This window comes from Gasterosteus aculeatus, chromosome 4, assembly GCF_964276395.1.
Source record: "Gasterosteus aculeatus chromosome 4, fGasAcu3.hap1.1, whole genome shotgun sequence".
In the NCBI taxonomy this organism is placed as follows: domain Eukaryota; kingdom Metazoa; phylum Chordata; class Actinopteri; order Perciformes; family Gasterosteidae; genus Gasterosteus; species Gasterosteus aculeatus.
This window is the reverse complement of record NC_135691.1, coordinates 21108575-21136236: the sequence shown is the minus strand read 5'-3', so window position 1 is coordinate 21136236 and position 27662 is coordinate 21108575. Positions and strand designations below refer to the sequence as shown.

The following is a 27662-nucleotide window of genomic DNA, read 5'->3' as shown; positions in this document are numbered from 1 at the left end:
TAGTCAATTTGACCCAGCATTTGGGTAGAATATATAACAACTATATGTAGCTGAAACAACCCAGAATTGTAGTTAATTTTACCCAGTATTTGGGTAGAATATATAACAACTATATGTAGCTGAAACAACCCAGAATGGTAGTTAATTTTACCCAGTATTTGGGTAGAATATATAACAACTATATGTAGCTGAAACAACCCAGAATTGTAGTTAATTTGACCCAGCATTTGGGTAGAATATTTAACTAATCTGTTGGGTTAAAATGGCCAACCCATAGTGCTGGGTCAAATTAACTACTGCTAGCTTGGTGCAATAGTGACCCAGCGGTTGAGTTATAAAACAACCCAAATCGGGTTATTTTTAACCCTACCTTTTTTAGTGTGTGCCTTCACTGTCCCTGATCTCTTCGACAAGGTCAAAATTAAGAGTTGTGTATTAGTATGGCCACTCATCTTTCTGCAGTTTGCATTGGAGCTTTAGAAAGTGTTCTTATATCCTGTTAGAAGAATTCGACGTGAAAGCACAGATTGTTTTGCGATTACTGTCATCAAAACCTCTCTGCGACCGTAGTGACGTCAACAATTAGCTGCAAAGAGCCTGCGCATGCGCAAAACTCGTCATTCTAACGGCACCCTTCTTTTTTTTTTTCTACAGACGAGACCGACCTTTCGCCAGTCACAAGGAGCCTGCGCATGCGCATATCTTGTCATTCTAACTACTTTCAAACGGCACCCTTCTTTTTTTTTTTTAAGTGGCGGAAATGGGCTTCCACCGGTTTGAGGGCGGAAAATGTCAGTAGCTTTCGGTGCAAAAAAATGAATTTGGCGGGTGGTGATGTTTAGGCATTTATATCAGGTACCTCTTCAGCGGCGTGTATGGTAAGTAACTTTCTGTTCCCAGCTGATGCCCGGTGTCTGCGGCAGGTCTCATCAGGAATCAGTAAAAATGTATTGCCATAATATGTCCGACATACAAGGAATTTGACTTGGCGGTTGGTGCGTAACAGCAGACAGTGCGACAATGGCCAACAATGTTTAAAAAGTAAAAATAAAGTGCACCAGCGAACAGAAAGTGACGGGAGTAAGTGACGTGTGTCGTGTGAAGAAAGTGACCGGTGGAATGTCAGAGTCACTGGGGAACCGCGATCGGTTGACGAGCCCGACTGCCGACGGGAAGAAACTGTTCGTGTGGCGGGAGGTCTTAGTCCTGATGGACCTCAGCCTCCTGCCTCATGTCTTCGGCTGCGGCGTTGTTGTAGACGCAGTGGATCCTCATCCCGGCCGGGTACGGTGTCTGGAAGCGTATTTGATTCTCTTTGAGTACAAAGACATAAAGAAACGCCTTCAGTTTGTTTGCGCAAAGGCACAACTCTCCCTTCGTATGTGATCTTTCTGGCACAAGCTTTTAAAAGTATTTGGTTTGTGTCAAGGGTTCGCTCTGTCTTCCATAAATAACATTGAGCTTCCATCACTACCCTTCACCAACGGATATTGTTCCGACACGAGCGCGCTTCCTGACCCGCACTAGACGTGGAGATGCTGTTTGAGGCAGTGCCGCCGCGCTTCCTTCAACGTAATGTCCTGTACCCGTGTGAATGTTTTTTCATACTTCTACTACTTCTGCTCCACCACATTTCAATGGGAATTTTGTACTATACGTACATCACAATACATTTATTTGACGGTGTTGTTGTTGAGTAGCTTGTCAATAAAAGATTCACATACAGTTAAAAACATGTTCGAAGAGATTACATCAAGTATTTTTTTAATAAAACTGGTTCCTTGGGACAAATAAACACAGAGGTGAGGTCAATTTGTTTTCTATTTTGATTGCACTACAACATATCTGCCTTCACTGTCCCTGATCTCTTTGACAAGGTCAAAATTAAGAGTTGTGTACTAGTATGGCAACTCATCTTTCTGCAGTTTGCGTTGGATCTTTAAAAAGTGTTCTTATATCCTGTTAGAAGAATTCTCACTCGACACCGTGTAATATCATTAAAAAGGACATTTAATTTTTGAAAACAGTTGCCACAACACCACAACATTATAAACATCATTGCACAAACATGTTGATTATCAGATAAACCCAGAACACCATGTGCTGTGGAGAATTGTCCTCTTTCAAGTAAGAAGCTTTGCTAAAGAAAAGTATCTCCACCTGCACCCCAGTCACGTGTGGTTCATCCATATACCAACAAATCAAAATGACAATGGGGGGATGTATAGAAGTTCACTTCCGCCACAAAAATTATTTTTGTGGTGTCTGACGTGAAAGCACATATTGTTTTGCAGTTACTGTCCTTAGAGAGTCTTACAGAAATCTGGCGGCTTGCAGCAGTCAGGCTGCAGTCAGAGCACAGAGGAGACGCCCAGACTGAAAGTCGCGCGCGCATGCGCAGAGCCGACACTACAAGAGAACGACGGTTACGGAATAAATACCACCCGGAACGTATTTTACCTCCCAATAAGTTTGGTTTATTTCAGACTCGGAAATACCGAAAATGATTTAGACTCCGTTAAAAGCGGACCACTGTGCGCAGTGTGGTATTATATTCACAGATTCGGACTTCCCGGCGAGACGTTGTTAAAACACAAACGAAACCTCTCTGTGACCGTTATGACGCCAACAACCTGCTGCAAGGAGCCTGCGCACATCTCGTCATTCTAACGACTTTCTAACGGTAACCTTCATTTTTTTTTAATGGCGGAAATGGGCTTCCACAGGTTTGAGGACGGAAAATGTCAGTAGGTTTCGGTGCAACAAACAAAAAAGAAGTTGGCGGGTGGGGGGGTTCAGCGGCGTGTGCGGTCACTAACTTTCTGTTCCCAGCTGATATCTGCCCCCCCCGAGTGGATCCTCATCCCGGCCGGGTACGGTGTCTGAAAGCGTATTTGATTCTCTTTAAGGCGTTTCTTTAAGCTTTATAAAGTATTTGGTTTGTGTCAAGGGTTCGCTCTGTATTCCATAAATAACTTTGAGCTTCCATCACTACCCTTCACCAACGGATATTGTTCCGACACGAGGGCGCTTCCTGACCCGCACTAGACGTGGAGCTGCTGTTTGAGGCAGTGCCGCCGCGCTTCCTTCAACTCCGTTCTGGCGGCCTGTCTGTTCAACTCGTTGTTCTGTTTCTGTTAAACGTGTCACGTGGCCGCTGAGCTCTGTGGCGACACATGGACATAATGTGCATCTTAAAGTTGTCGAAGTCCTCCCAGTGAGCACAAGACGTAATTTCAACGTTGAAATATGGTTGAAATCGGGTTGAAATGAGGTCTGAACGTCTAAGACCTAATTTCAACGTCTTTTCAACCAAAAAATGCTCACTGGGTAAGATCGAACCGACCAGGTTGCGAACCCATGCAGCAAAATCCAAACACATCACAATGCTAGTCGCGCTGTGCGCAGCGCCACGGGGCAGTACGCAGTATTTGGTCTTAATATATTAATGGAAGGTGATTGACATGGAGGAAACTTTCTGGTGTCGTGGATCTGAAACAACTGGTTACCTTGGGCGTGTCTTGGAACACATCCAAAGAAATGTATCGATTCTTAATTGTCACCCAATTAAAGTTAACAAGCAGCATCCCTATAAAAACGCCATGAGGTCGTACATACGATCTTTCCGAACAAGAGATGGACACACAAAAAGTGAAGGAATTGAGTGAAACAGATTGTACACTTGCAAAACTTCTATTAGGAATCAAATACCTTATAAAGCTCCCAAAAGGAAATTTTATTAAATAATTGGGTTTTAACAGTCACGATAAATAAATCATTGAAAAACAAAATAAAGTAGCTCTAAAGAAAGCATGCTGGACAGCAGACGTCCTGCTCCAAAGGTGGTTTCCCAGTGCAAACCCAGTGGAACCACAGATGGATGTCACGGAAGACACGCCCAAGGTAACCAGTTGTTTTAGATGCCCTCCACCAGAAGGTTTCCTCCATGTCAATCACCTTCCATTAATATATTAAGACCAATTCCTGCGTACTGCTCCGTGGCGCAGCGCACAGAGCGAGCAGCAGCGTGATGCGTTTGCATTTTGCTGCATGGGTTCGCAACCTGGTCGGTTCGATCTTTTAATATATTTTCTAAACTTTGGCCGTAAGAAAACAATATCCTTTTTTTTATCAAAATGTGTCGCTGCAGCCTCGTGAAGAAGTAGCGTTGCACATGTCCTGAAGGGTTCCAAGACACCCCCAAGGTAACCAGTTGTTTTAAATCCACGACACCAAAGGTTTCCTCCATGCTGATCTACATCAACGAAATGAATAAATTATACTGAGGGTCAACAAATTGCTGTGGGTCTCCGTGGTGCACTGCTAAGAGCAGCTACCAGGTTAATATTTTGATGTTTTGATCCCCCGGGTTCGAATCCAGGTTGTGCCAATCTTTCCTTTAATATATTTTTTTATGTAAATGTTTTCATACGTGGCTGTGATGTGGTGCTCACTTATACAATCGTAAACGCTGCAATGGATTTGTGATGCGTTTTGAAGATTTTCAGCAATATGTTTGTGAATGTGTGACGAATCAGGGAACTGAGGCGGACACATCTGCAGCTGTGGAGTGAACACAAACACGCACGCGTAGGGAAACCAGTAGGTGGAAAAACCACTAGGGGTGTAACACCGGCGGTTCGCCAGAGATCATAGCAGTGGCAGAATGGCGTAATCGCAACCACGTTTGCCGGCGGACCGCCTTCTTTTCGCGGACGGACAGCAGGTCAACCTCCGTTCCGCCGCAGTTATAACAAAGGCAGCTTTACCGCGGCCCGCCGGAAGCAAACGCTATTTTGGAGCGATCTGTAATATATATATATATATATATATATATATATATATATATATATATATATATATATATATATGTATGTGTATATATATGTACATACATACCGTTATGTATTTTTCTTAAAAACACGTGTTGAAGTGGCGTGTCTCCTACTTTGTTCTACTCAAAGTTGCTACAGCCTGGAGTCTGAAGTCATCAACGTTGACTACCATCGTTTAGGTAAGTACATTTTTCCTTTGTGTTTAACGCAATAATATGTTTATATTCTTTTCAGTTTACTCATAAAATATGCTGTCTGGTAGTAATCACCTCAGCATTTAATAAAAATGGGTTTTAATCAGTAGTGTAAATTGTAGATACACGGTTCATTCCGAGCGCGGGGGGGCGCCTAACTAATGCCATTGTAGTTATTATGAAGAAAAAAAAGTTCAAATGTAATATGAAGTCAAACCCTTCTTAAATATAGTTGTTTTGCCAAGTTTCAAAGTGCTGCCGACTGTTTATCTGCACACAAAAAAACGACCTCACCAGCCCACACCCACCGGTTAACTTTTGGTGTTTCCTAACAAACGGATTTGTAATTCTGTGAACTGCATAACAACTGATTCCTAACGTTAACAATGCGTTTTGTTCCTTAGTTCACATTTTCTTGCAGATACCTTGACCAGAGCATTACCGGTTATCTTCACCCAAGAGACCTACTGTTGGACAATCTTTTTGGATTTAAAGGTAAATGCATTGTTAGTCACAATGTGTAGTTACTGGGCCAAAAGGAGAAGAATATTGAAAGTATTCGAGAGGGATAAAAAGGAAATTGCGGCTGCAAACAATGGTCTACTTGCTCTTTTTCCTGACTTTGACCAAGTAAATCCCCATGTTAATGAACATCTACATGGAATGGCTACAACAAGCCATGTACAAACTGTAACCCCTGTAGCACAGGAAATAATTGTTGATGAGGCATGTGAAGCTGGTGAGATGTTTTCCTCAAGCACAGAAGATGATGAAGAGGAAGAGGATTGCCTAAGGACACAATTGGCAGGGTGGGCTATTGACAACATGATCCCACATGTGGCACTTGGTAAGCTTTTAACCATTTTGTCCAAGGATCATCCAACCCTTCCTAAAGACCCAAGAACCCTTCTGAAAACGGTGACTTGTGTTAAAACAACAGAACTTTCAGGTGGTGTATTTTTTGTTTGTTATATCGGCCGTCTACACCCCTCCCTCTCCTTTTGTTGTAAATTGTTTGTTTGGTTAACATAACTAATATGGTTCCTGCTGCGTATGTAACACTGTAAATATAGTGTTAAGCTGTAGATGTGAGTAAGTCTACAGATTTACTTTGAAGAGCCACGAAGTAGCATCAGTATTTCCCCTGCCTCCCCCCATTTCTCCTGAAAAAGTGCATTATTATTAAAAAAATAAAATAATACATTGAAACACTGAGCATTGTACGTTGTCTTTTGTCTACGCAAAAAATATGATTATACATAGAAAACCTCATGTCGAGTGCAAGTGCGTTCAGCTCACAGTTGTAATACTGGAGGTAAGATAGTGAGAAAGTTCTGTTCAAACAAGGAGTGTCCTGCAAGTCAAGTGTCTTTGACTACCTTTTTAAACTCTATAGAAATTTAACGTTTTTGTATTATTACTCAAGATTGAAAGGCAAAGATAAAGCATAGAGGGAGAATTTCACAAATTCAACCCTAACTAGTAATATTCTCCCGCATACCAAAGCCTCAATTACCCATTTCCTTTTTCTTTTTTTTAATACAGTCAAGGAGGATGTGCTATGCTGAAGTTGAAGAGCAAGACTAATGACCATGAAGACAACATGCTGTACAAGAAGGTTGTACCATGCCATCTTCCTTTTTCTGGCTGTCTTTGCCTTAATGTTTGTGCTACGTCGCATGGATATTTTGCAGGTAAGAACTTGTTTTTATTGGGATCGTTTGATGGGTGGACTTTGCAGACTTATTTGAAATATCTCATCCACAAAGTGCATAACGTTTCTGGAAAAGTTTTCATCTCCTGCATTATTTGCATCTGTCAGAGTTGTATCTCTATTGGAAAATCCCAAAACCTCAATCTAATCGTTCAATTTAACAATCGCTTTCTTGGCTTGTGGCCTTTTACTTACTCGTTTGTTTGATGCATCTTTGACACCTTCTCTCCTTTGTCCCCCTGCCAGTATCATCCTCAAGTCAACCCCATCAAATCGCAAGATTCAATCATCCCCAAAGTAATTTATGGGTTTTGGGGAGGAAAATAATCCTCCCTGTCTTTTGCAGAATTTAGTTAAATATCTGTTGCATATTTGACACCCTGTCTCTCTTTACCCCCTGCCAGTTTCATCCTAAAGTCAATGCCACCATCATCATCCCGAGAGTCTCCCCTCATCATATCGTTAATCGCAGCTTCTGCACCTTCCAGCCGCTGTCCCTCCAAGACGCTCTGGAGGAACGTCTCATACTAGACTCCATTGCTTGGCCTGAAACTCCACTTTTGCCATCTCCTATTTCCTTGGAGCAGACCACTGATCCAGCCCACAGCACCTTCACCATTCTCCCAGGGAGGAAAGGGGGGCAGTGGCATGTAGGGGACCAGCTGGAGGTTATGATACAAACCTTTGACTTCCAGGGTCGTCCAAAGAAGTCTGGGGGGGACTTCATAACTGCCCGTCTGCACAACCGGAAGCTTGAAGCAGGTGTGGCCGGGCAAGTTGTGGACCATCTGAATGGGAGCTACTCTGCTGTGTTCTCTTTACTCTGGAAAGGAGACGCACAAGTTGAGGTGATGCTAAAACCATGATCTTCAATGAATTGGTACATAAAGTGTTTTGCTATCATTACATTCCATGTCATTTAGCGGATGAAACAAGACAGTGCTGCCAATGTTCCCAGTCTTTCACACCCATCCTGGAAAACAATGCAGCCGGTTTTCTTTGTTGTAGTGTACAGGGCCCCAGGTCCTTATTCAGAATTTCTTAACAAGTTTGGTTCTTAAAACGGACCAAGGAATTATATATTTAATATTCATGTGGATGTCGATAACGACAGCCTTGGTACTTCATTTCTCTAATTGTCATATTGTACAGAAACCTACTCATTGTGTTGAGCACACACTGAAATTGGTTCTGGTGTACGGTATTGGGATAGAACATTTAACGGTCTTTCCACAGAACCCTCCCTTTACCAGAATGAATTTACCAGAATCTGCTCCTCTTTCAAAGGGTTTTTACGGTCAAGGCTTTTCGGATACCGCTGAAGTCCCATTTAAAGAAGCCATTCCTTCTACTCTAAGTTCTACTCTGGTATAACCCACAATTTAAAGCAAACTGTGCATAAGCTTGAACAGTTATGCTGTTAGAAGAATCTAGGCTAGTATGGCGAGACAGTCTTAAAGCATATAAGAAGGCTCTTCGTAATGCAAAAGCAGCTTAGAGAAAAATAAAAATTAAATTACGTGACCTACTACAAAAACAATGTTTCGTTTGAGGATTTCCAGTCAGGATTTCGCGTGCATCATAACACAGCTCTGATGAAAATTACAAATGATCTACTACTTGCATCGGGCCAATCTCTTACCCTGTCTTGCTGGACCTGTCTTGCCATGGTTGTTGTCCCTGCAGTGGTCCTGCTGTACACCTGGCTTACTACTCTCACTTCATTTCTGTTATAGGAATTGAATGTATTCTACATATTTTACATTGTTCATTCTGTACACATGACATCCATTGTAGATTCCTCATGAAAGAAACCCTAGGGAGAAAGGTTTCTTCCATTTTTTCCCCATGGAGGGGTTTTCATTTTTGGAGGGGGGGGTTGTCTTGCATTGGACCAAGGGCTTGTCTCTGTTCTTATCTTGCTGGACCTCAGTGGCATGGACCATTAGATTGGTATTAAAGGAACTGCACTCAGATGGTTCAAGTCGTATTTATCGGATTGATCCCAGTTTGGGTTTGTAAACGGTGAAAAAATCTTCCCTCAAGATGTGTCATCTATGTAATATATCTAAAATCAGGAGCTTCCTATCTCAAACGGATGCAGAAATGAGTTACAGTGTCTGTTACTTCTAGACTAGATTACTGCAATCCTTTATTATCAGGCGGCTACCAGTTGATTCAGAATGCTGCAACACGTGAATTAAGAACTAAGAAAAGGGATCATATTACTTGTGTATTAGCTTCTCTGCACTGGCTCTCTGTTAAATCAAGAATAGTCTGATCTTAATGAGCTTATAATACCGTATTGCCCTACTAGAGAGCTGTGCTCCATAAATGCTGGGTTACTTGTTGTTCCTAGAGTCTTAAAGTAGGATGGGAGCCAGAGCCTTCAGTTATCAAGCTCCTCTTTGGTGGAACCAGCTTCCACTTTCAGTTCAGGGGATAGTCACAGTCAGCTCATTTAAGACAAAGCTTAAAACTTATAACGCTTATAGTTAGCTCAGGTTCAGGTTCAGACGTTACCCTGGACCACCCCTTAGATAAGCTGCTATAGGTCTAGACTGCTGGGGGATTTCTTCCCAAGCGGATCTCTCTCTCTCTCTATCCCTCTATTAATTTACATTTCATTAATGCACATCGCTAATTCAGCTTCTTGTGCTGTCTCACTTCACAGGTTTCCATGGTTCTATCTGGACCCTGTTCCTGTCTCCTGCCATAACCCTGCTGAAAACCGCTGCTGCTATTATTATTATTACTATTATAAATATTAATTCCATTACCACTAGTATTATTATTATTATCATCATAAACCAACATTACCCGCTTTTCTTCTTTCCTCCCTGCTTTCCCTACCCACAGGCTTCTGTGGATGGTTCTTGTGTCTGATGGTGGTTGTCCCTGCACTGGTCCTGCCATACACCTAGCATACTACTTGCAATTCAAGCCAAACTCCTCCCTCGTGAATTCCTTTCTGCTCCCAGGCATGACTCTCCCCTGGTTTTATCTGAAGGCCGAATCTGAAAGCCCTCACTGACCTGACCAATCCCTATTCAATATTATTATTTTTTCTAAATATTACAATACATTCAATGATCACACCTTTGGCTTAAAGCTTCTACATGTAAACATAACAAAGCATGCATAATATTGATATATATTTAATAGCTAGTACACTTTAATAATAACACATCTTAAATCATCACAGTTAATCACATTTTAACCATTATGTTTAACTCCATTTATTTGTTTCCGAAATCTAAATATTTGCCTCGCAAGGGAGACCTACATCCTTTTGCTCATAACAGCTTAACAGGAGACAAAAACGTCCAAAAAACCCTCTTTAGGGAGAAAGGGTGTAAGAAATCCATCAAGGAAGGCTTAAGTGTCCTTCCCCTAAGTTTTACACTGTGGGAGGATGTTATCTGTACAGTAATTTAAGTAGTTTAATTAAATGACTGTACATTATGATTAATTCATATTGCAGTTATTTAATCTAACATGTTAGTGTAATAACTAGTATCTAATAACAGACAAACTACAATTCTAACACTAATCATTATCGCATGTATTATAATTTTCACCGCTAGGTGTGATCCTCTGCTTAAATCCCTAACAATGGCCAGGTAATATTTTGCAGTTTAAGTTAAAAATGGAATAACATTGCTTCAGAGAGTGCAGTTATTGACAGTTAGGGCTAAATGGAGTAGCCAAGTGTATGAGGTGCCAGGCGGTTGTGGAGATACTCACAAGTCCCCAGCTGAGAGCTGCTACATTGGAGTTTACCCTGGTAGCAAAAAAGGGTTTCTTCCATACACCATTGAGTTATGGGGGCAGGGGGGACACTGGCTGTTGTCTGTTTGTAACAGACAGGTAACCCTCGAACATCATGGTGGACACCGGTGGTCAGGGAAGCCGTCCGACTATAGGAGAATGGCTTCCGGGTCATTATATCTGGTGGGACGCATGCAGTGGCAGTGCACCGACGGGCCCGAAGGTTGAGAAAGGATCATCATCAAATTGCCTGGTGAAGGTCGCTGAAGTAGTCAAACAACTCTGCAGAGGCAAGGCCCCATGAGATCCATCCAGAGACGCAGAGGGCAGTAGTTTTTCCGGGGAAGTCTGGGACAGTGCCTAAGGAGTAGTAGACCTGGGTGATGGTACCTCTCATCAAAAAGGGGGACCAGAGAGTGTATGCCAATTACAGAGGTATCACACTACTCAGCCTCCCTGGTAAAGTCCACTGCAGGGTTCTGGAAAGGTGCTTTTTGCCGAACCACGGATTGAAGAGGAACAATGTAGATTTCGTCAACGGACCAGCTGATCATGGAAGGGGTGTATGCTAATCTGGTCTACATGTATTTTGTGGACCTGGAGAAGGCTTATCACCAGGCCCCCCGCAATATACGTAGAGAGGTGCTGCAGTAGTACAGGGTGAGGGGCTCCCTACTTGGGGCCATCCAATCTGTCGTCAGGTTTTCTGCAGTAAGTCGCTTGTTTCTGGTGCGGGTTGGCCTCCGTCAGGGCTGCGCCTGGTCACCAATCCTGTTTGTGGTATTCATGGACAAGATATATAGGCGTATTTGGGGCGAGGGGGGTTTACAGTTCAGGGTCCTGCGGATCTCATTGTTCCTTTTTCCAGATGATGTGTTTCTGATGGCATCTTTGGTCTATGACCTCCAAAAATGAAGCGGTTCGCAGCAGAATGTAAAACGATCGGGATGAGGATCAGCACCTCTAAATCTGAGGCCATGGTTCTTGGCAGGAAACTGTTGAGATGTCTGGTAAGAAAGCCCCCTGTAAAGATCTAGGCTAGGTGGAAAGATTATATCTCCGCATTGGCCTGGGAATGCATTGGAACCCTCAGGTAGATGTGGCATAGAAAGTTTGAAGTACCCTGCTGGAAATGGTGCCCCCCAACCCGGGATGAGCACACGTTGAAGTATTGTAATGTGCAGCTCTGCAAAAAATATATATTTTCTCAATGATTGATCACAAAGTCTGCCCTCCCTATGTTACTTCTGGTATGCCTGTTAATGTTCACTTTTTGTACTGTCAGTATTCAGCTTGTAATGGTGAAACTATAAGTCAATTTTTAACACAGTTCACCTTTTCATGTTATACAAAAGCAATGTGTCATTTATAGCCATGAATTGTAGATTTCCATTGAGTACTGGTTATCTTTCCCATCAGGTGACTCTGGTTCATCCTAGTGAAGCTGTCACAGTGCTGAACAGACTAAACAGAGAACAGCCTGACAGGACTTACTTCAAGAGCCTCTACCGCTCAGGCTCATTCTCTGAAACCACCATCTGTAACGTCTGCCTCCGGCCAACCCAACAACTGCTGTGTAACTACACTGACCTCCGTACTGGTGAGCCTTGGTTCTGTTACAAGCCAAAGAACTTGAGCTGTGATACCAGGATCAACCACTTCAGGGTAGCATTCAAACAGAACATCATATCGAAGGAGGAGAAGCTCTTTCAGAGGTGAGTGAACAGAGAATCGTGAGAGGCATAGAGGTTTGTGACTTCAGGGAGTTAACATTGACCCCATAGTTATTTGAGATTTAAAAATAATACAAATACATTTTACTATTTCTGCAAGGATAATCATGGGCGCCTTTGTTCACGTGTCCGTTTTGTGAGCTAGCACTTCTGTATCTTTCAACAGCAAATCTCCCATTCTGATGCAGCAAACTGCATAATACATTCGGTGCTTATTTATGGCTGTATACTGAAAGACCTTAAATTGTTCCTGTAACTCGTTCTGAAAATACTTTTTGTATTTGGTTTTAAACCCACCTTAACTCTACTCTCTCAACACACTTAGCAGCTCACCCTCGTTGCTCTGAACAGTATGTTTGACCAACGGCACTAAGTAGGCTTGCAGCTGCTGTACCTTGCCACAACTGCTGCTGGCGCAGGGCTTGGTGAACTTTGTTATTTTTCGCTAGATTGTATGACGTGTATTATATCGATTGCCTCTATTCATTACCGCTTGGTCTTGAGTTTGCTTGAAGTTGAAGTTTTTTACGACAACAAAGCGCCATTTTGTGTATAGATGTAGAGTTAGTCAATTGTTGGTTGCATTCATTCAATCGCAATACATTTACATTTTTCATTTAGCTGATGGTTTTATCCAAAGCGACTTACAATAAGTGCATTCAGTCAAGAGGTCCCGATGGTCCTGATGTCATTGGGGAGCTCATCCCATCATTTAGAAGCTTTGACAGCAAACAGTTGGTATTTTGTTAAGTGTTTGTTGAGACGTGGAGTGAGTGTGGTGTAGGGCTGTCAACGAATATTATATATTCGAATAGTTGTTTTTAATAGCTATTCTATACTTGAACGTGAAAATTAATATTTGAATGTAAAAAAAAAAGAGAGAGTTTCAAAAATCTTTTTATTATATCTTTTTCTGGTTCAGATATAAAAACGTTTTACAAATGTGCTCTTAGTGAAAAACTACAACAAAACTAAGCAAAAGGAACAACAGATATCACAGGTGGAGAACAAGAGCGTTCTCCCTGACTGAACAGACCTCCAGACCCCAAATATTCATAAAGAGTTTGGTGGTGTTGGTGGGTCTGTAGTAGCCAACTCCACCCTGAGCCGAGCGGCCAGCAGCCCAGTCAGTATCAGACTCACATCCTCCGACCCTCCACCCCGCATACGGTTCTTCCTTGTTTTCCAAATGGCCAGTTTGGACATTCCTGAAAGGAAATTCAAGAGTGTGTGAACATTTTTTGTCCAGCAGAATATTTAGGGCCGTAAATGAATAGTGGTAAAGAGAAGGGTTCTCCTAGGCCCCAAAACCAGGCCTGCAAGCGTCCGAAGAGCCCCCACAGTCTGGAGCACTCAACGAAAAGGTGGTGGACGGTTTCTGGCAGTTGGCAAAAGGGACAGCCTTCCCCCAAACCCAGGTCCAGGTGTACCAGATATTTGTTGGTGGCTATGGCTCCATGCACGACCCTTCACTGGAGGTTTCCTGTCCGTTTGTCCACAGGAGGCTTGTACAGGGACCGCCAGCAGCCCCCCCGGGGATGACTCCCTGCCAAAATATTCATCCCACCGACACCCTCACCCCCGCCAACGAGCGTAGGTTGGAGACCTTCACACAGACCTGGTACACTGCTTTCCTCCCCAGAGACTCAAAGTCTCCCAACTGTGGTGTCTTCAGGGACAGCAAGGCATCTCCACCCGCAGTCCACTCTCTTACAGCAGCGTATTCACCCTCACCATCCCATTGGTCACCAAGTGATCGGTCCTCTACAAATAGCCTGAAAGCTTCTGGCAGGGAAGCACAGACCTCCTCCACCAGTCAGAACAGCAGCCTGTTGGACCGGACGTGGGTCATCTCCGCCAGGTGGGGGATGGAGATCTTCACCAGATGGCCCGGCTTCACACAGCTGGCCTCTTTCAATCGAGACCTCATGCTGACGGACATCAGGACCTGAGACGTGATGAAGCTGTGGCTCCTCAAAGAGCCACATCCCCGTTGTTGTCTCAGCACTCTGCTTGTGGGTGAAAACCTGCCACGCCTGGAGGACGGACTGGTAGAACGCTGTCAGGCCAGTAAAATCCACTGTCTGGGGCTCAAGCAGAAAGAGATGTTTGTCGTACCCCATGCATCCAGCCCTCCTCAGCAGCACACAGGCAGCATCAGTCCACAGGAGACCGAAACTGTAGAGCAGTCTCTGGGCGGTCTGCAGTCTTAAAGCTGCTACTCATGAGGCGATGTCCACTAGGCCCTGAACCCCCTCCTGGATCGGTAGGTACAGCACGGCAGATTTTAACCAGTGGAGGCCCAACCAGAAGAAATTTACAACGGCCTTCTGGATCTCTGCAATCAGGCCCTGCGGTGGAGGTAGGACTGCCAGTTTGTGCCAAAGAGCTGAGGCAACCAAGTTGTTAACAACGAGGACCCTCCCCCGGTAGGACAGCCGAGCAGCCATATCCATTTTGACAGTCTAGTGCGTACCCCGTCCACAGGCCCTTCCCAGTTCTGCCTCTGAAACTCTTCAGTTCCCAAAAAAACACCCCAAACCTTTAACCCCTCCCGGCCTCATCTGAGGTTGCCTGGTAGCCTGGTAGGAGCTGGACATCCCTCTGATCCTTCACGAAAAACAGTTACGTCATCAGCATACGCCAACACCATCAGAGGGGGGCGCTGAGGCAGCCCAGTTAGCATGACTCCTGACAGACGGGATCTCAACTTGTTGAGTAGGGGTTCAATGGCTATGGAGTACAGCTGTTCAGAGATAGGACATCCCTGCCTGATGCCTCTCTGGACCTGAACTGGACCACTCAGCGCGCCCCCCACCTTCACCAGACAAGTGGCTTTCGTATACATCACACCCAACAGGGACATAAACCCTTCGCCAAAACCAAAAGATCTTAACGTGGAAAAAAGAAAAACCATGATCCACCCTATCAAAAGCCTTTTCCTGATCTAAGGCAATGACACCAACATCAATTTTACAGTTTGCAAACATCCAACAGGTCCCTCACAAGAAAAATGTTATCCATTATGGATCTGTCCGGCACACAGTAGGTCTGGTCTCTGTGGATAATACAGTCAAGGCATTTCTTAAGCTGGTTGGCGAGCACCTTAGAAAACAGTTTATAGTCTGTGCATAGCAACGGCACCGGTCCCCAGTTCTTTAGGCAACAGAGACAGTACCGCATTTCAACACGACGTTGGTAGCAGGCGTGTCTGCAAGCTCTCCTGCAGCACCTGCCACAGGTTGGCTACCAAACAGTCCCAGAAGTGTTTATAAAAGTCCGCAGTCAGTCTGTCAAGTCCAGGAGCCTTACCAGCAGCCATCTGACCCACTGCAGCAGTCAGCTCCGCCAGGGAGATGTCGGTGTCGAGGAAGGCTTTGTCCTCAGGGCCCAGCTGTGGGAGACCCTGAAGCAGCTCAGCAGTACTCTCACATTGGTCGGCCTCTTTCCTGTAGAGGGCGCTGTAGAAGGCGACGGCATGCTGCCTCATCTCAGCAGAGTCGGTTGTCGTTTTTCAGGTAGGCGGAGACACACCATCTGTTTGGCCCGAGATACAGACCTCTCTAGGTTAAAGAAAAAGGATGTAGGAGCATCCATGTCCCTCACACTAGTGAACCTTGACCTGACCAAAGCACCTTTAGTAACCAGGTGATGGTCAGTGAATCCCACCGGGTGAATGTGACAGGCTAATAGGCGGTTACCATAACTTGAGGACAAGTAAACCCGGTCCAGCCTGGCTGCCCTAATGTTCCCCTCCAACATCTTCACCCACGTGTACTGCCTGACTCGAGGGTGCTTGACTCTTCAAGCATCCACCACGCCTGCCTCAGCAATCACCTGGGACAGAGTGGCAGATGACTGATGATGAGGCTTCTCCCAGGTCCTGTCTACAGAGAAATTGACAGTACAATTCCAGTCCCCCCATCACTATACACTCATCTTGGTTGTACTGCCGCAGGACATCCTTCAACTTGAGGAAGAGGTCCGTCCGAAGAGGGCCCTGATTCGGAACATATACGTTGACAAACACAAAGATGATGCCAGCTATAGATGCCCTGACCACTAAAGCCCTGCCTGTCTCTACCTCTGTGGAGGAGAGGATGCTAACATCTAGCCCGGGTGAGAAGAGGACGGCCACAGCTGCAGACAGGTTGGTCCCATGACACAGCCTCCACCCCCTCCGTTTCCTCTGTAGTAATACCGATAGCGCTCAGATCGCTCTTCTGAGCGCCTACCTGTCCGCCTTCACTCACCCCTACTTCGGCTCAGCCGGGGGCGCAGCGCGCTCCGCCGGCTCGTCATCCATTGGAGACCCGGTGTCACCGAGCCCTTCTGCCGGTACGGGTCCCGACTCCTCGGCGGGTTTGTGAGGACAAGCGGCACGCTTGTGCCCCACCCCCCCCACCCCCGCACAGAAAACACCTGATGCTGCCCGTATTTACATAGATCATGTAATGCCCCTCGCCATGCCTCACTCTGAAGGACACGTCTAGCATCTGTGAGGGACAAGTGAGGAACATGGACACTTGTCTCCTGAAGGACTGGACATGCTTGAGCTTCTCGCTCTTGCAGCCCAGTCCCACGGATTGGAAGCTACTCGCGAGCTTCCCGAAGCGCAGCAGCTCGCGCTCCAGCACCTGGTTGGGGATGAATGGGGGGACACCAGACAAAGTAACCCGCGTAGATGGCATTGCGAGCGGGAACACCTGCAGGTACACACCGTTCAGTAACACGCCGCTAGCCACTAGCTCCGCCACTAGCTCCGCCACTAAACGCTCCTCCTTAAGGAAAACCAGCATCCCCCGGTTCATTCGGGAGGCGTGGGACAGGTTAGCGTGACCCACGCACTCCCCAACGGCCAGCAGAACCGATTCTACCGGGACCCCCGGGTCCGGCTGGACCCGAATTCCATGCCTCAAAGACAGGGACGGCATCTCGGAGGACGCCATCCCCGACACGAGGTCCTCCGTCCCCTAAACCACCACAAAACCCTCTCCAAAAAAACACCCAGAACCAGTACAGACTACTTACTCATTCACCCTGTGAAATAGATAGGAGATAGGAAATTTTGGTATCACAGCAGCATGTACAGGAAAGAAAATAGAATAAAAAGACACATTATATACAATATAATGAGAGAAATATTAAATTATTAAATAAAATAAACTGAAACAAAAGAATAACCTTCCAACAGAGACAATAATAATAATAATTTGTAAAAGGAGAAGAAGAAAGAGCAGCAACATCACAGCAGTACAGGGGTATTATTGTCATTATTTAGCCTGGGATGATTTATTGTAGAGTGTTATTGCACCGGGCAGGAATGATCTCCTGTATCGGTCCTTGTGACAGCGGAGCTGAAGGAGTCTGTTGGAGAACGTGCTCCGCTGTCCCTGTAGCAGGTGGTGTAGGGGGTGGTCAGGATTATCCAATATGGATAACAGTTTCTTCAGTGACCTCCCCTCCAACACCTTTTCCAAGCTGTCCTGTTTGCAGCCAATGATGGAGCCGGCCTTCTTAACAAGTTTGTTAAGTCTGTTGGTGTCACCGGCTCCAATGCTGCTCCCCCAGCAGACAAAGCACTGGCCACGACAGACTGATAGAACATCTCCAACATCTTGCTGCACACATGGAAGGATCGAAGCTTCCTCAGGAAAAAGAGTCGACTCATCCCCTTCCTGTAGACGGCGTTGATGTTGGTCTTCCAGTTCAGTCTGTTGTCGATGGAGACACCCAGGTACTTGTAGTCCTCGACCATGGCCACCTCCTCTCCCAGAACCCTCAGCGGTAGCGGAGCCGTCGTCTTCCTCCCGAAGTCGACCACCATCTCTCTGGTCTTGGCCACGTTCAGGAGCAGGTGATTTCTGCCCGCCCACACCACAAAGTCCTCCACTACTGCCCTGTACTCCTCCTCCCGTCCATCCCTTATACACCCTACCACTGCAGAGTCATCAGAGAATTTCTGCCGATGGCAGGACTCCGGGTTATACTGAAAGTCAGTGGTATATAAGGTGAACAGGAAGGGAGACAGAACAGTTCCCTGTGGAGCTCCAGTACCACTGACAACTGTATCAGACAGCACGCTGCCCAGTCGGACAAACTGTGGCCTGCCTGTCAGGTAGTCAGTGATCCAGGAGACGGTGGACGAGTCCACCCCCACCACCCGCAGCTTCTCACTCAGCAGCAGTGGTTGGATGGTGTTGAAGGCACTGGAGAAATCAAAGAAAGTTATTCTCACAGAGCCACCCTTTCCATCCAGGTGCGACTGGGCTCGTTACAGCACGTAGATGATGGCGTCATCCACTCCCACACGGGGCTGGTATGCAAACTGCAGCGGGTCAAGTGAAGATTTCACCTGCGGCCTGAGGCGGGCCAAGTCCAGCCTCTCCAGCACCTTCATCACATGGGATGTGAGGGCGACCGGTCGATAGTCATTAAGGCCAGATAGAGTTGTCTTCTTGGGGACCGGAACCAGGCACGACGTCTTCCACAGCACTGGGACCTTCTGCTGCTGCAGGCTCAGGTTGAAGAGGGGTTGAAGGACCTCACCCAGCTGGAAAGTACAGGTCTTCAGGACCCTGGGGCTGATGCCATCAGGTCCTGCAGCCTTGCGTTGGTGAAGTCTCCTCAACTGTCTTCGAACCTGGTCAGTCGTCACCGAGAGGGGGGGGGTGGGGGTCACGGTCAGTTGGGGAAGGGCCCCTTGAAGTGGCCTCACAGTACATGCCGCTCACCAGGGGAGATAGAGGGGGGAGGGAGGAAGGCAGCAGAGGTGTGGGGGGGTGCAGGAGCCCTTTGAAGTTGGGGGCTCTGTGTCCATGCAGCTCACCAGAGGGGAACGGGGGGCGGGGGGAAGTCAGCTGAGGTGTTTGGGAGGTGAGGTGTGAGGAGGAGACAGATGAGGGCTGTGAGCTGAACCTGTTGAAGAAGCAGTTCAGCTCGTTTGCCCTCTCCAGGGAGCCCCCTGGTTGACTCTGTCTTCCCTTGAAGCCTGAGATCTCAGAAATAAGAGGAAAAGAAGAAAGACAGTCTGAAAAAATCACTAAACTCTCCGCCAAACTCACCAGCTCACCACGTAGAGAGAGCGAGAGAGTCGAATGTCAAAGCAATTTTGACAGCCCTAGTGTGGTGTCCCAACCCCACCGCATAAAGTTTGATCATGTTCTGGATCCCGGGCTCGTAGCTCTCACAGCATGGGCGTTGAGTTTTTGAAATTAACGAGACTGTTTGAGCTCAGATCAACCTTTGAGGAACCAAGATAACCTGACATCAATTATCTTGTTAATTTGAGCTGGCTAGTGGGACATTTGATTGACTTAGTTTAACCACGTGCGAGGAATAAGGCCCTGATCTGGAGAGACAGCGAGATCCTCCTTGTAGCAGTGGCAAGCAATGGCAAGTCTGGCAATCGGTAGAATGAAAAATTCGGCCATTCTGGGAAAATTTGGCTCCGCCCACTCAGCACACCGTTGTGACGCTTGCCCCAAACTTGCCACTCAGGCACTGTTACGGACCTGCCGGCTCCTCCTCCTCGTTTTGTCTATTTGCATCTCCCCTACAGGTGAGCGGAGCACAGATGTGACGGGTTTCCTATGATTCCTTCCAGGAACACCTGGGATGGCTTTATGTATCCTGAGGGGTTTAAAAGCAGGGAGACCTGGTGGAAGGGGGGGCTGCCGCTTCTCCTTCTCTCCCGCACCGTTTTCTGATTTTGTTTCCTTTTACATGACTTTTCATATACCCTGATTGCATACGCTTTCAGTTCTCCTGACTAACACTTATACTGACTTTATTTACTTTACGTTGCTCATTCGTTGTCCTTAATAAACGGTATTTTCTTTCAATCAACTCATCCGCGTGGTCTTCCCTCTCTGTTGCATGGCCAGGCACAGGCAGAATGTAACAGAATTGGGGGCTCGTCCGGGATCTTTACAAAACGACGTCGGTAAATATATAAATAAAAAATATATATATATAATAATTTATGCGTTTGAATGTATTGAGACCGTTTAGTTTAGGTGCGTCTGATTCGGAAAGTGCTTTTGATCGTTCATCGATTTGAACGTGTTTTTTTGGGAAGACGCATGCGGATTAAGGTGAAAATCAATTGCGTTTGGAACAATTGGTTTATTTATTTATTTTGTTGGTGCATGAGAGGAGGAGAACAATTAGGTAAATATGTACCTTGGCCGTCGTTAAAGTAGGCCAGGTTGAAGTATTGGCGTCATAGGAAACCCGTCACACCTGTGCTCCGCTCACCTGTAGGGGAGATGCAAATAGACAAAACGAGGAGGAGGAGCCGGCAGGTCCGCAACAGGCACTTTCACAGATAGACCTCTAGTGGTGCTCAAGCACCTGCCCTTTTGCCCTGGATGAGAAAAGTGCCCCTTCTGCTGGAGCACAATTTTTTCTTCATTCAACAATATTTAAGAATAAAAATAACTCATCAATTCCCCCAAATATTATTTGATATCTGACAGGGCATATATTTGAGTTCTTGTGAGAATTTCGCCCCAACATGCTCTGCGGCGCTCACAAACTCCGCTCCTCCCTCCTCCTTCTCCTCTTGCAGTGCTGAGCGCCAAACGGCTGTAGCGTCGGACAAACCGGTGATGACGGTGTACTTACAAACCTCCCAGCGCTGTTTGGTGATAAATTAAAACATTACGTCGCAACTGGTCCGACGTTTTCCAATAAACAAACCAAAAACTCACAAAATCTGTGATTTCAAAACCTTGTCCAGCTATTGACTGACGTTTGTCATGTTTAATGAAGAGAGAGATACAGACAGGTAGTGAGGCAGATCATTTAAAGGTAGTTTTACTATTCTACAAATAAGACAAGTTCACTAGTTTTGTTCAATTTAATTATTGAGATGAAATGTAGGTCTTAAGTTGAGCTACATGCCAGTCTGGTGAGTATATTATTAGTGTAATGCTAGTACTAATCCTTCAACTTTTCTGTCAGAAAAACTGTAAAAAAATGTGTGTTGTCAGCTTTATAGAGATTATTTCAGTCACTCCTGATTATTATGCACAACATTGATTTATCTCATTTACAAAATTTGCAGTATAATGCATAAAGAGATACTCCAAAAGCAGAAGGACAGGGGATATATATATCCTGTGTGTGTGTGTGTGTGTCTGTGTTTATTTTATTATTAGTATTTTTAGTTTCATGCCCTTGTTTGAGCACCTGCTCCCCAAAATGGCTGTGCACATGCCTGTGATTTACAGAAGATTGTCACTGACTTGCCAAAGACCTGCCATTGCTTGACGCTGCCACAAGGATCTCGGCCCTGCTGCTGATCTGTTGGCCGCACAGTACGCAAGTACCAATGTTTTGAAACGGGTGCAGGCAGCCACTGGACAGGAGAAAGTTACTAAAATGAGAACCCGGTCTGGAGACAGGGGGACGAAAGAGAAAAGACTGAAAGTGGATGGAAATGTAGTCACAGAATGTAATCACAAAATAAAATGGAATAAAACACTATATGAAAATCTTGATAAAGCGAGATAACTCATACAATGTGTTTTGTTTTAGTGGTTGATTTTTTTCTAGATTTAACTTTATTTAATTTATGTTTGTCACCTTTACTTTTATTTGAGTTGTTGTACTATGTTTCAGACATGTTTTATTTTTGCTTTCTTCTTCAGTGCTGTCAATCTGAAAGTTCCCATTCAGGCTACGGGACCTTCCAAAGTCGCTGGGTTGCCAAAAGAGCATGGTAAAGAAAGATTTTACTCATACTAATAGCGATCTTTTCGTTAGCAACATATCTAATCGTTAGGTTATAAGGATAGCCGATAAATGGTTCATACCTTCAACCTTTATACCTAAGTTTTGTTTTTTAATGGGACAAACCAAGCCTTATTATTTTCCTCTCAGGTCAGCTGAAGGTGAATAGCAGCTCTGTTACTGGACCCTCTGGTTATTACTACCAGGGTGTGTGGCGAGCACTAGGTGGCACCACAGTCTCTCAATTCAACAGTTCTGCCATCACTCAGTGTCTGAAAGGCAAAGCAGTTCACATGTATGGAGACTCCACAGTCAGGCAGTGGTTTGAATTCCTCAATGAAGTTCTACCAGGTAACTGATCCACAGGGATTCTAAGGATTGTTTGATTTTGTTTTGACTGCAGTTAAATATTTTATGTCAAACTTTCAGGTCTCAAGGAATTTGACTTACACAACCGGAAACAAGTTGGACCTTTTATGTCCTTAGACTATGAAAACAACATCTTGGTGACGTACCGCTGCCACGGTCCTCCTATTCATTGGATCACCATCCCAACCAGAGAGCTTCGTTACATTGCTAATGAGCTAGATGACTTGAACGCAGGCCCCAACACTGTCGTAGTCCTTAGCATCTGGGCTCACATCACCACTTACCCCATGGAGATCTACATCAGGAGACTACAGAGCATCCGTAGGGCGGTGGTGAGGCTTCTGGACACAAATCCTGGCACGATGGTCATCATCCGGACCGCAAACTCCAGAGCTTTGAGCCTTCAGGTTTCGCTAACCAACAGTGACTGGTATTCGCTGCAGTGTGATAAGGTGCTCAAAGCCATGTTCAAAGGACTGAACGTTCATCTGATAGATGCCTGGGAAATGACCCTGGCCCACCACCTGCCGCACGACATCCACCCACCACCTCCCATTATTAGGAATATGATGAACTGTCTGTTTTCCTATATATGTCCTCAAAAGCATTGTTAGATGTTTTTGTTTTGGGGGCGCAAACTGTATTTGAGCACATCTATGGCAGCAAATCACTGTCAAAATTCACGAGCGCAAATCAGGTTGATGCGCACGTGTAAATCAAACATCCACGACCAAAAGTCTGTCTCGCGCGAGACGGACATGTGTGAAGATGAAAATGAAGTCTGAATTTGTGAATATCTTGTCTGTAATAACTTTCAATTCTGATTGCTTTTTGGAAAATCTTAATTACGAGATAAGATATGCGCAGCCTCCTTCATAGTTAGTAGAATTAGTAAAAGTAAAATTGGCAAGATATTCACAGATTCAGACTTCATTTTACCAATACGAACTGGTCTGCGAGCTGGACGCATTAGTCGTAATGTGCGGCCGGAGGAGTGCCGGTAATGATGTTAACACATACAGCATTGATTGTACCGAGGCCCTCACACCAGAATGAGTAAAACTCTACCCAAATCGGAATTTTTTGTCGTGTGTAACACTGCATGAAAAGTGAGATTTTCGGCAGTATGCGGCACTGGAAATTGTCGTGGAATTTCAGGTTTGCGGCTGTTCACGGCAATTTGCGTTAGCATTTCATTCCACTTTATTTTATTACCTGTGCACTGTTGTCTTGTCTGTCTACTGTCGCGCACTAACCGCCAAGACAAATTCCTTGTATGTTTGACATATTTTGGCCAATAAATGTTTCCTGATTCCTGATTCCTGCGGGCCACGCCGAAAACTGCCGTAAATTGATGTGGGCCTCCCTTGGCAGTTGTCCCCCCATGACCCCCCTCCTCGTAATTCTAGGGGAGGCTTTGACATGTAAATGAAAATGCTGTGAGCTATACAAATGCAAATCAGGGTCGCAGAGGGAGTTTAAGCCCAGGTGACATTTTTTTAAAAGGTAAGAAAATCTCTGGTACAAATAGATCAGGCTCAGTAGCCTAATTATAGACTCTTACATTTTAGCTTGAATTGATTTATTTAATTCAAATATGCTAGATTACTGTGTACGCCATTAGCAATGGCAAATGTTATGTAAAAAAAATACACAAAATAACTTCTTTAAAAGAATGAGTTTTAATCAAGGTAAAATGAGCATTCCATGCAAACAACATTTGAGAATCAGAATGAGGGGTCTGCAGAGATCACTGTCTCCTAGAGCTCAACTACAGTGAATAGTGGCAGGACTACGGTGACCTTTTCTTTGGTTTTACTTAAATGCACAGAGGATGTATTAACCACACATCTTCTAGCAATGCGCTCAACTGGCAGAAATGATGCTGGGTATGACGTATCTGTTCCCTGCAAGTCCCAAACTTCTATTGGCTATCCATAAAAATGTCTGTCCGGGTGGGGATGAAGCCAGGAAACTTGTGCAAGAACATGTTTAAATGCCGTACCCTTTGACACAACATTAGCAACTATAAACTGCTTTATAATGGCTGGTCGTAGTTCTGCTAGAGGGTCAAGGACCCTTAGTGTTTCCACACCACTTAGCATAAACATATGCTGACCTTTCTGCTCTGCATCTATCGATTGAGTAAGTTACATTCATATATGTTACCCGTTTACATGGCAAAACATTCAACCTCAGTGACACAAGGGTACATCTGATGATACATTGTCAACATTGCATGTATGTCAGACTCATCCAAGATTGTCTGGTGGAATGGAGAAAGAGGCACCACTATACAGTTTTCTAAGGAAAGTCGTTTTGCTGACACCAAAACACTGCTTTACATAAAGCATATTAGCTGTTTAAAAGTCCCAAACATTTCTCTTCCTAAAATACTGGTCCTTCCGTACAACAATAACCTCGTATGTGATTGGAGGACCCTTAGACTCCTTGTCCAATCACGTGTGAGGTTATAGGCATGACTCAGACAGCAGTACTTGCATGACGAGCATGTTACTATATTCAGTATCTCCAGTTCCTTTGTTTGGTTTTTGCTGGTTCGTGAATAATGGCTGGACGACGTCTCGCGTTCAACTCGCCTTCAACTCCCCTCCGCGGTCAGCAACTTTCGGCCAGTCCACAGACAGACGAGAAGAAACTGCTGAATGCTCTCAGAGGATTGTCTCGTCAACTCCAACAACAAACTGCCGATATCAACGAGCGGTTCGCTCCCCTTGACCGTTCGGGACTCTCCAGGTTGCTGTCCATAGAGGAGAGGTTGGCGGCTCTGGAGGAACTGACTCAAAGAAGAGGAGACGGGCGCACAATCCCAAGATAGCGGTAAGAATATGTTCGATGACTGCTAGCTAAGCTAAAAGTAGTGAGCCTAAAACGAAAGCTAAAAGTAGCCTAGTAGCCTTACATGTGAGCAGAAACAGCTTTATTAAAGTGTATTTTCTTTGCCGTGTAGTTTATGGGAAGCGGTGCGCCGTCTTCACAACTCCGAGACGAATTATAGGCACTACGAACCAGAGCAAGGGTAAGATTTAAAGAATATGCTTTCATTCTGCGGTATAAGGAAATATATACGTATAGATACCATAGGATGGATACCGATCATAACTGTACATTTTGTTTTCAGACTAATCTGGCCTCATAATGAGGCGGTGACCTCGTATTTGCTCTGGGAAAAGTCCAGATTTCGGTTTAGAGAAAAGACGTCATTCCTTGTTCAATGTTACTGTGACTTGCGTTTTTTATTCATACCACACTCATTAAATTGTTTTCCAGCCGCCTGTAAGACGTATTTTGAGACGGTACGCAGGAGCTTCAGGTTTTGCCAGCCGGAACACTCATTGCGAGCGGAAGCTCCGAAGGATTCAGCGCTGAGTCGAGCGAGAAGAAAGAGGGTAAGAGTTTATTTGCTGACTTTTTTCAGGTGCATTGATAGACGTGTTGTGTCCATACGCATCGCACAGTACTGATTCATTGTTTTTACAGTTGCTGGAATTGAGGCAAAGTGTGCTGGCTGATGACGAGGTGGAACTCTGGAAATCCGCCACCGTAGAGCTCACGTTGGACGGAGAGGATGGCGTTGTTGGTGGGGTCTCGGGGTGGATTGTATGGTCGCCGCCATTTCTGAGTCAGTCCCGGTTAGAGGCGACTCAGAAATACAGAGCCACACACACTAGGCGCCTGCACAACAGACCTGCCTCGGAAAACACGCCGCCAGTGATGGTCTACAACCCCGAGGAGGCAAACAGACAGTTTACTGAGCTGTAGTTTTTTAAACCGCCTTGACCCAAGTGTGGGCAGATCCTCACTTTGTATATAGTTGTTGTTTGTATCTTGTTAATAAAGCTCTTTCTTTGCATAAACATGTGGCAAATGTTCATTTTATCTATAAATTTATGGATGTCCTAATAATAGTGTAGTAGCCTACATAGGATAACAATGAAATGAATATTCAGCATAATATGAATATATAAATAAAATGAGGCGGGTGACCAATAGCGGCAAATCTGCCAACCAAATCACGAGTGATTGAAAGTTGTGGTTTCATCCAATCATGAGCAAGGAAACTCAAGCCTGGTCTGCCCAGTTGTGGTTTTGCTGCCAATCACGAGGGAATTTTCTTGTTTGAAAGTTGTGGTTTCATCCAATAAGGAGTAAGGATATTCAACCCCGCTCGGCTTGGCCACCCGCGTTTTGCTGCAATCATATGCTAATTAGTGCCATTCGCACCTCCGCCAGCTCTCTACCTATGTCATGGTTCATTTCCGACAATTTGTGGCACAGACAAACGCGATGTGCGCGGGTTGCAAATTGTCGGAAACTGTCGGAAATTAGGGAGATTTCCGGCCGTTTACGGGAACGAAAATCTTACTTCATGCAGTGGCCTTGAAAGGTAAGCCCACGCACACCGTGGACTGGACTGAGGGCAGGGACAAAGCATTCGTGGACACTAAGGCAGCCCTGGCGCGGGCCACCATGCTGGCACATCCTTCAGCCAAAGCCTCTGTCGCCATCGGACACCTCGGACTACGCTGTCGGTGCCATCTACAAGCAGTGGGTAGGCGGGCCTGGCAGCCGCTTGCTTTCTTTAGCCGCCAGCTGCGCGCTAGCGAGCGTAAGTACAGCACTTTTGACCGGGTGCTGCTCGGTCTCTACCTCGCCATCAGGCACTTTCATTTCCTGCTGGAAGGTCGACCCTTCACCGCCTTTGTCGACCACAAGCCGCTGGTTTTCGCCATGGCCAAGGTGGCCGAGCCATGGTCCGCCCGCCAGCAACGTCATCTGTCTTACATTTCCGAGTTCACCACGGATTTCCAGCACGTGTCAGCACCTGACATCGTTGACAGCTGTCGAGATGACCCGGGCATTTATCGGCACCTGGGTTGCCCGTTTTGGCACCCCTTCGGACATATACTCTGACCGGGGCGCGTAGTTCACGTCCGAGCTGTGGAACGCGGTGGCCCAGAGCCTCGGAACGAAACTCCACCGCACGACTGCATACCACCTGCAGGCTACTTCCACCATTCCCTGGTCTGCAACCTTACAGCTGGCCGCACTACTGGACAATGCAAAGCTTTTCGCACCTGTCCCTACTTCCCGTCACGGCCTCCCTCAGTCGCACGTCCCTGCTGGGCTTCAGACGGCTGAATACGTCTTTATTCGCCACGACGCTCACAGAGGACCGCTGCGCCCGCCCTACGAGGGCCCATTCTGATTTTTGGAGACGGGAGACAAACATTTTGCGGTGGACATGGGTGGTAAACCGGAGCGACTCTCCATCGACCGCCTCAAA

General features: G+C 45.6%; 1 protein-coding gene across 9 annotated transcripts; it reads left to right on the top strand.

Moving 5' to 3' along the window:
* The first annotated feature begins 701 nt into the window (after nucleotides 1–701).
* On the top strand, nucleotides 702–26232 carry LOC120817188 (NXPE family member 3). 9 transcript variants are annotated; one of them, XM_078101001.1, is made up of 13 exons: nucleotides 705–2683; nucleotides 4965–5014; nucleotides 5434–5524; nucleotides 6575–6723; nucleotides 6990–7040; nucleotides 7148–7591; nucleotides 11934–12229; nucleotides 21904–21974; nucleotides 22136–22336; nucleotides 22415–25195; nucleotides 25326–25394; nucleotides 25646–25764; nucleotides 25856–26232. In XM_078101001.1, the coding sequence occupies exons 4-10, from the start codon at nucleotides 6616–6618 to the stop codon at nucleotides 22966–22968; spliced, it is 1725 nt and encodes a 574-aa protein (XP_077957127.1). In that variant the 5' UTR covers nucleotides 705–2683; nucleotides 4965–5014; nucleotides 5434–5524; nucleotides 6575–6615; the 3' UTR covers nucleotides 22969–25195; nucleotides 25326–25394; nucleotides 25646–25764; nucleotides 25856–26232. The 9 variants fall into 9 exon arrangements, with proteins under 9 accessions (XP_077957123.1, XP_077957126.1, XP_077957125.1 ...); XM_078100996.1 differs by having other exon boundaries at nucleotides 709–878; XM_078100997.1 differs by lacking the exon at nucleotides 6990–7040 and having other exon boundaries at nucleotides 702–2683.
* The last annotated feature ends 1430 nt before the right edge of the window (nucleotides 26233–27662 follow it).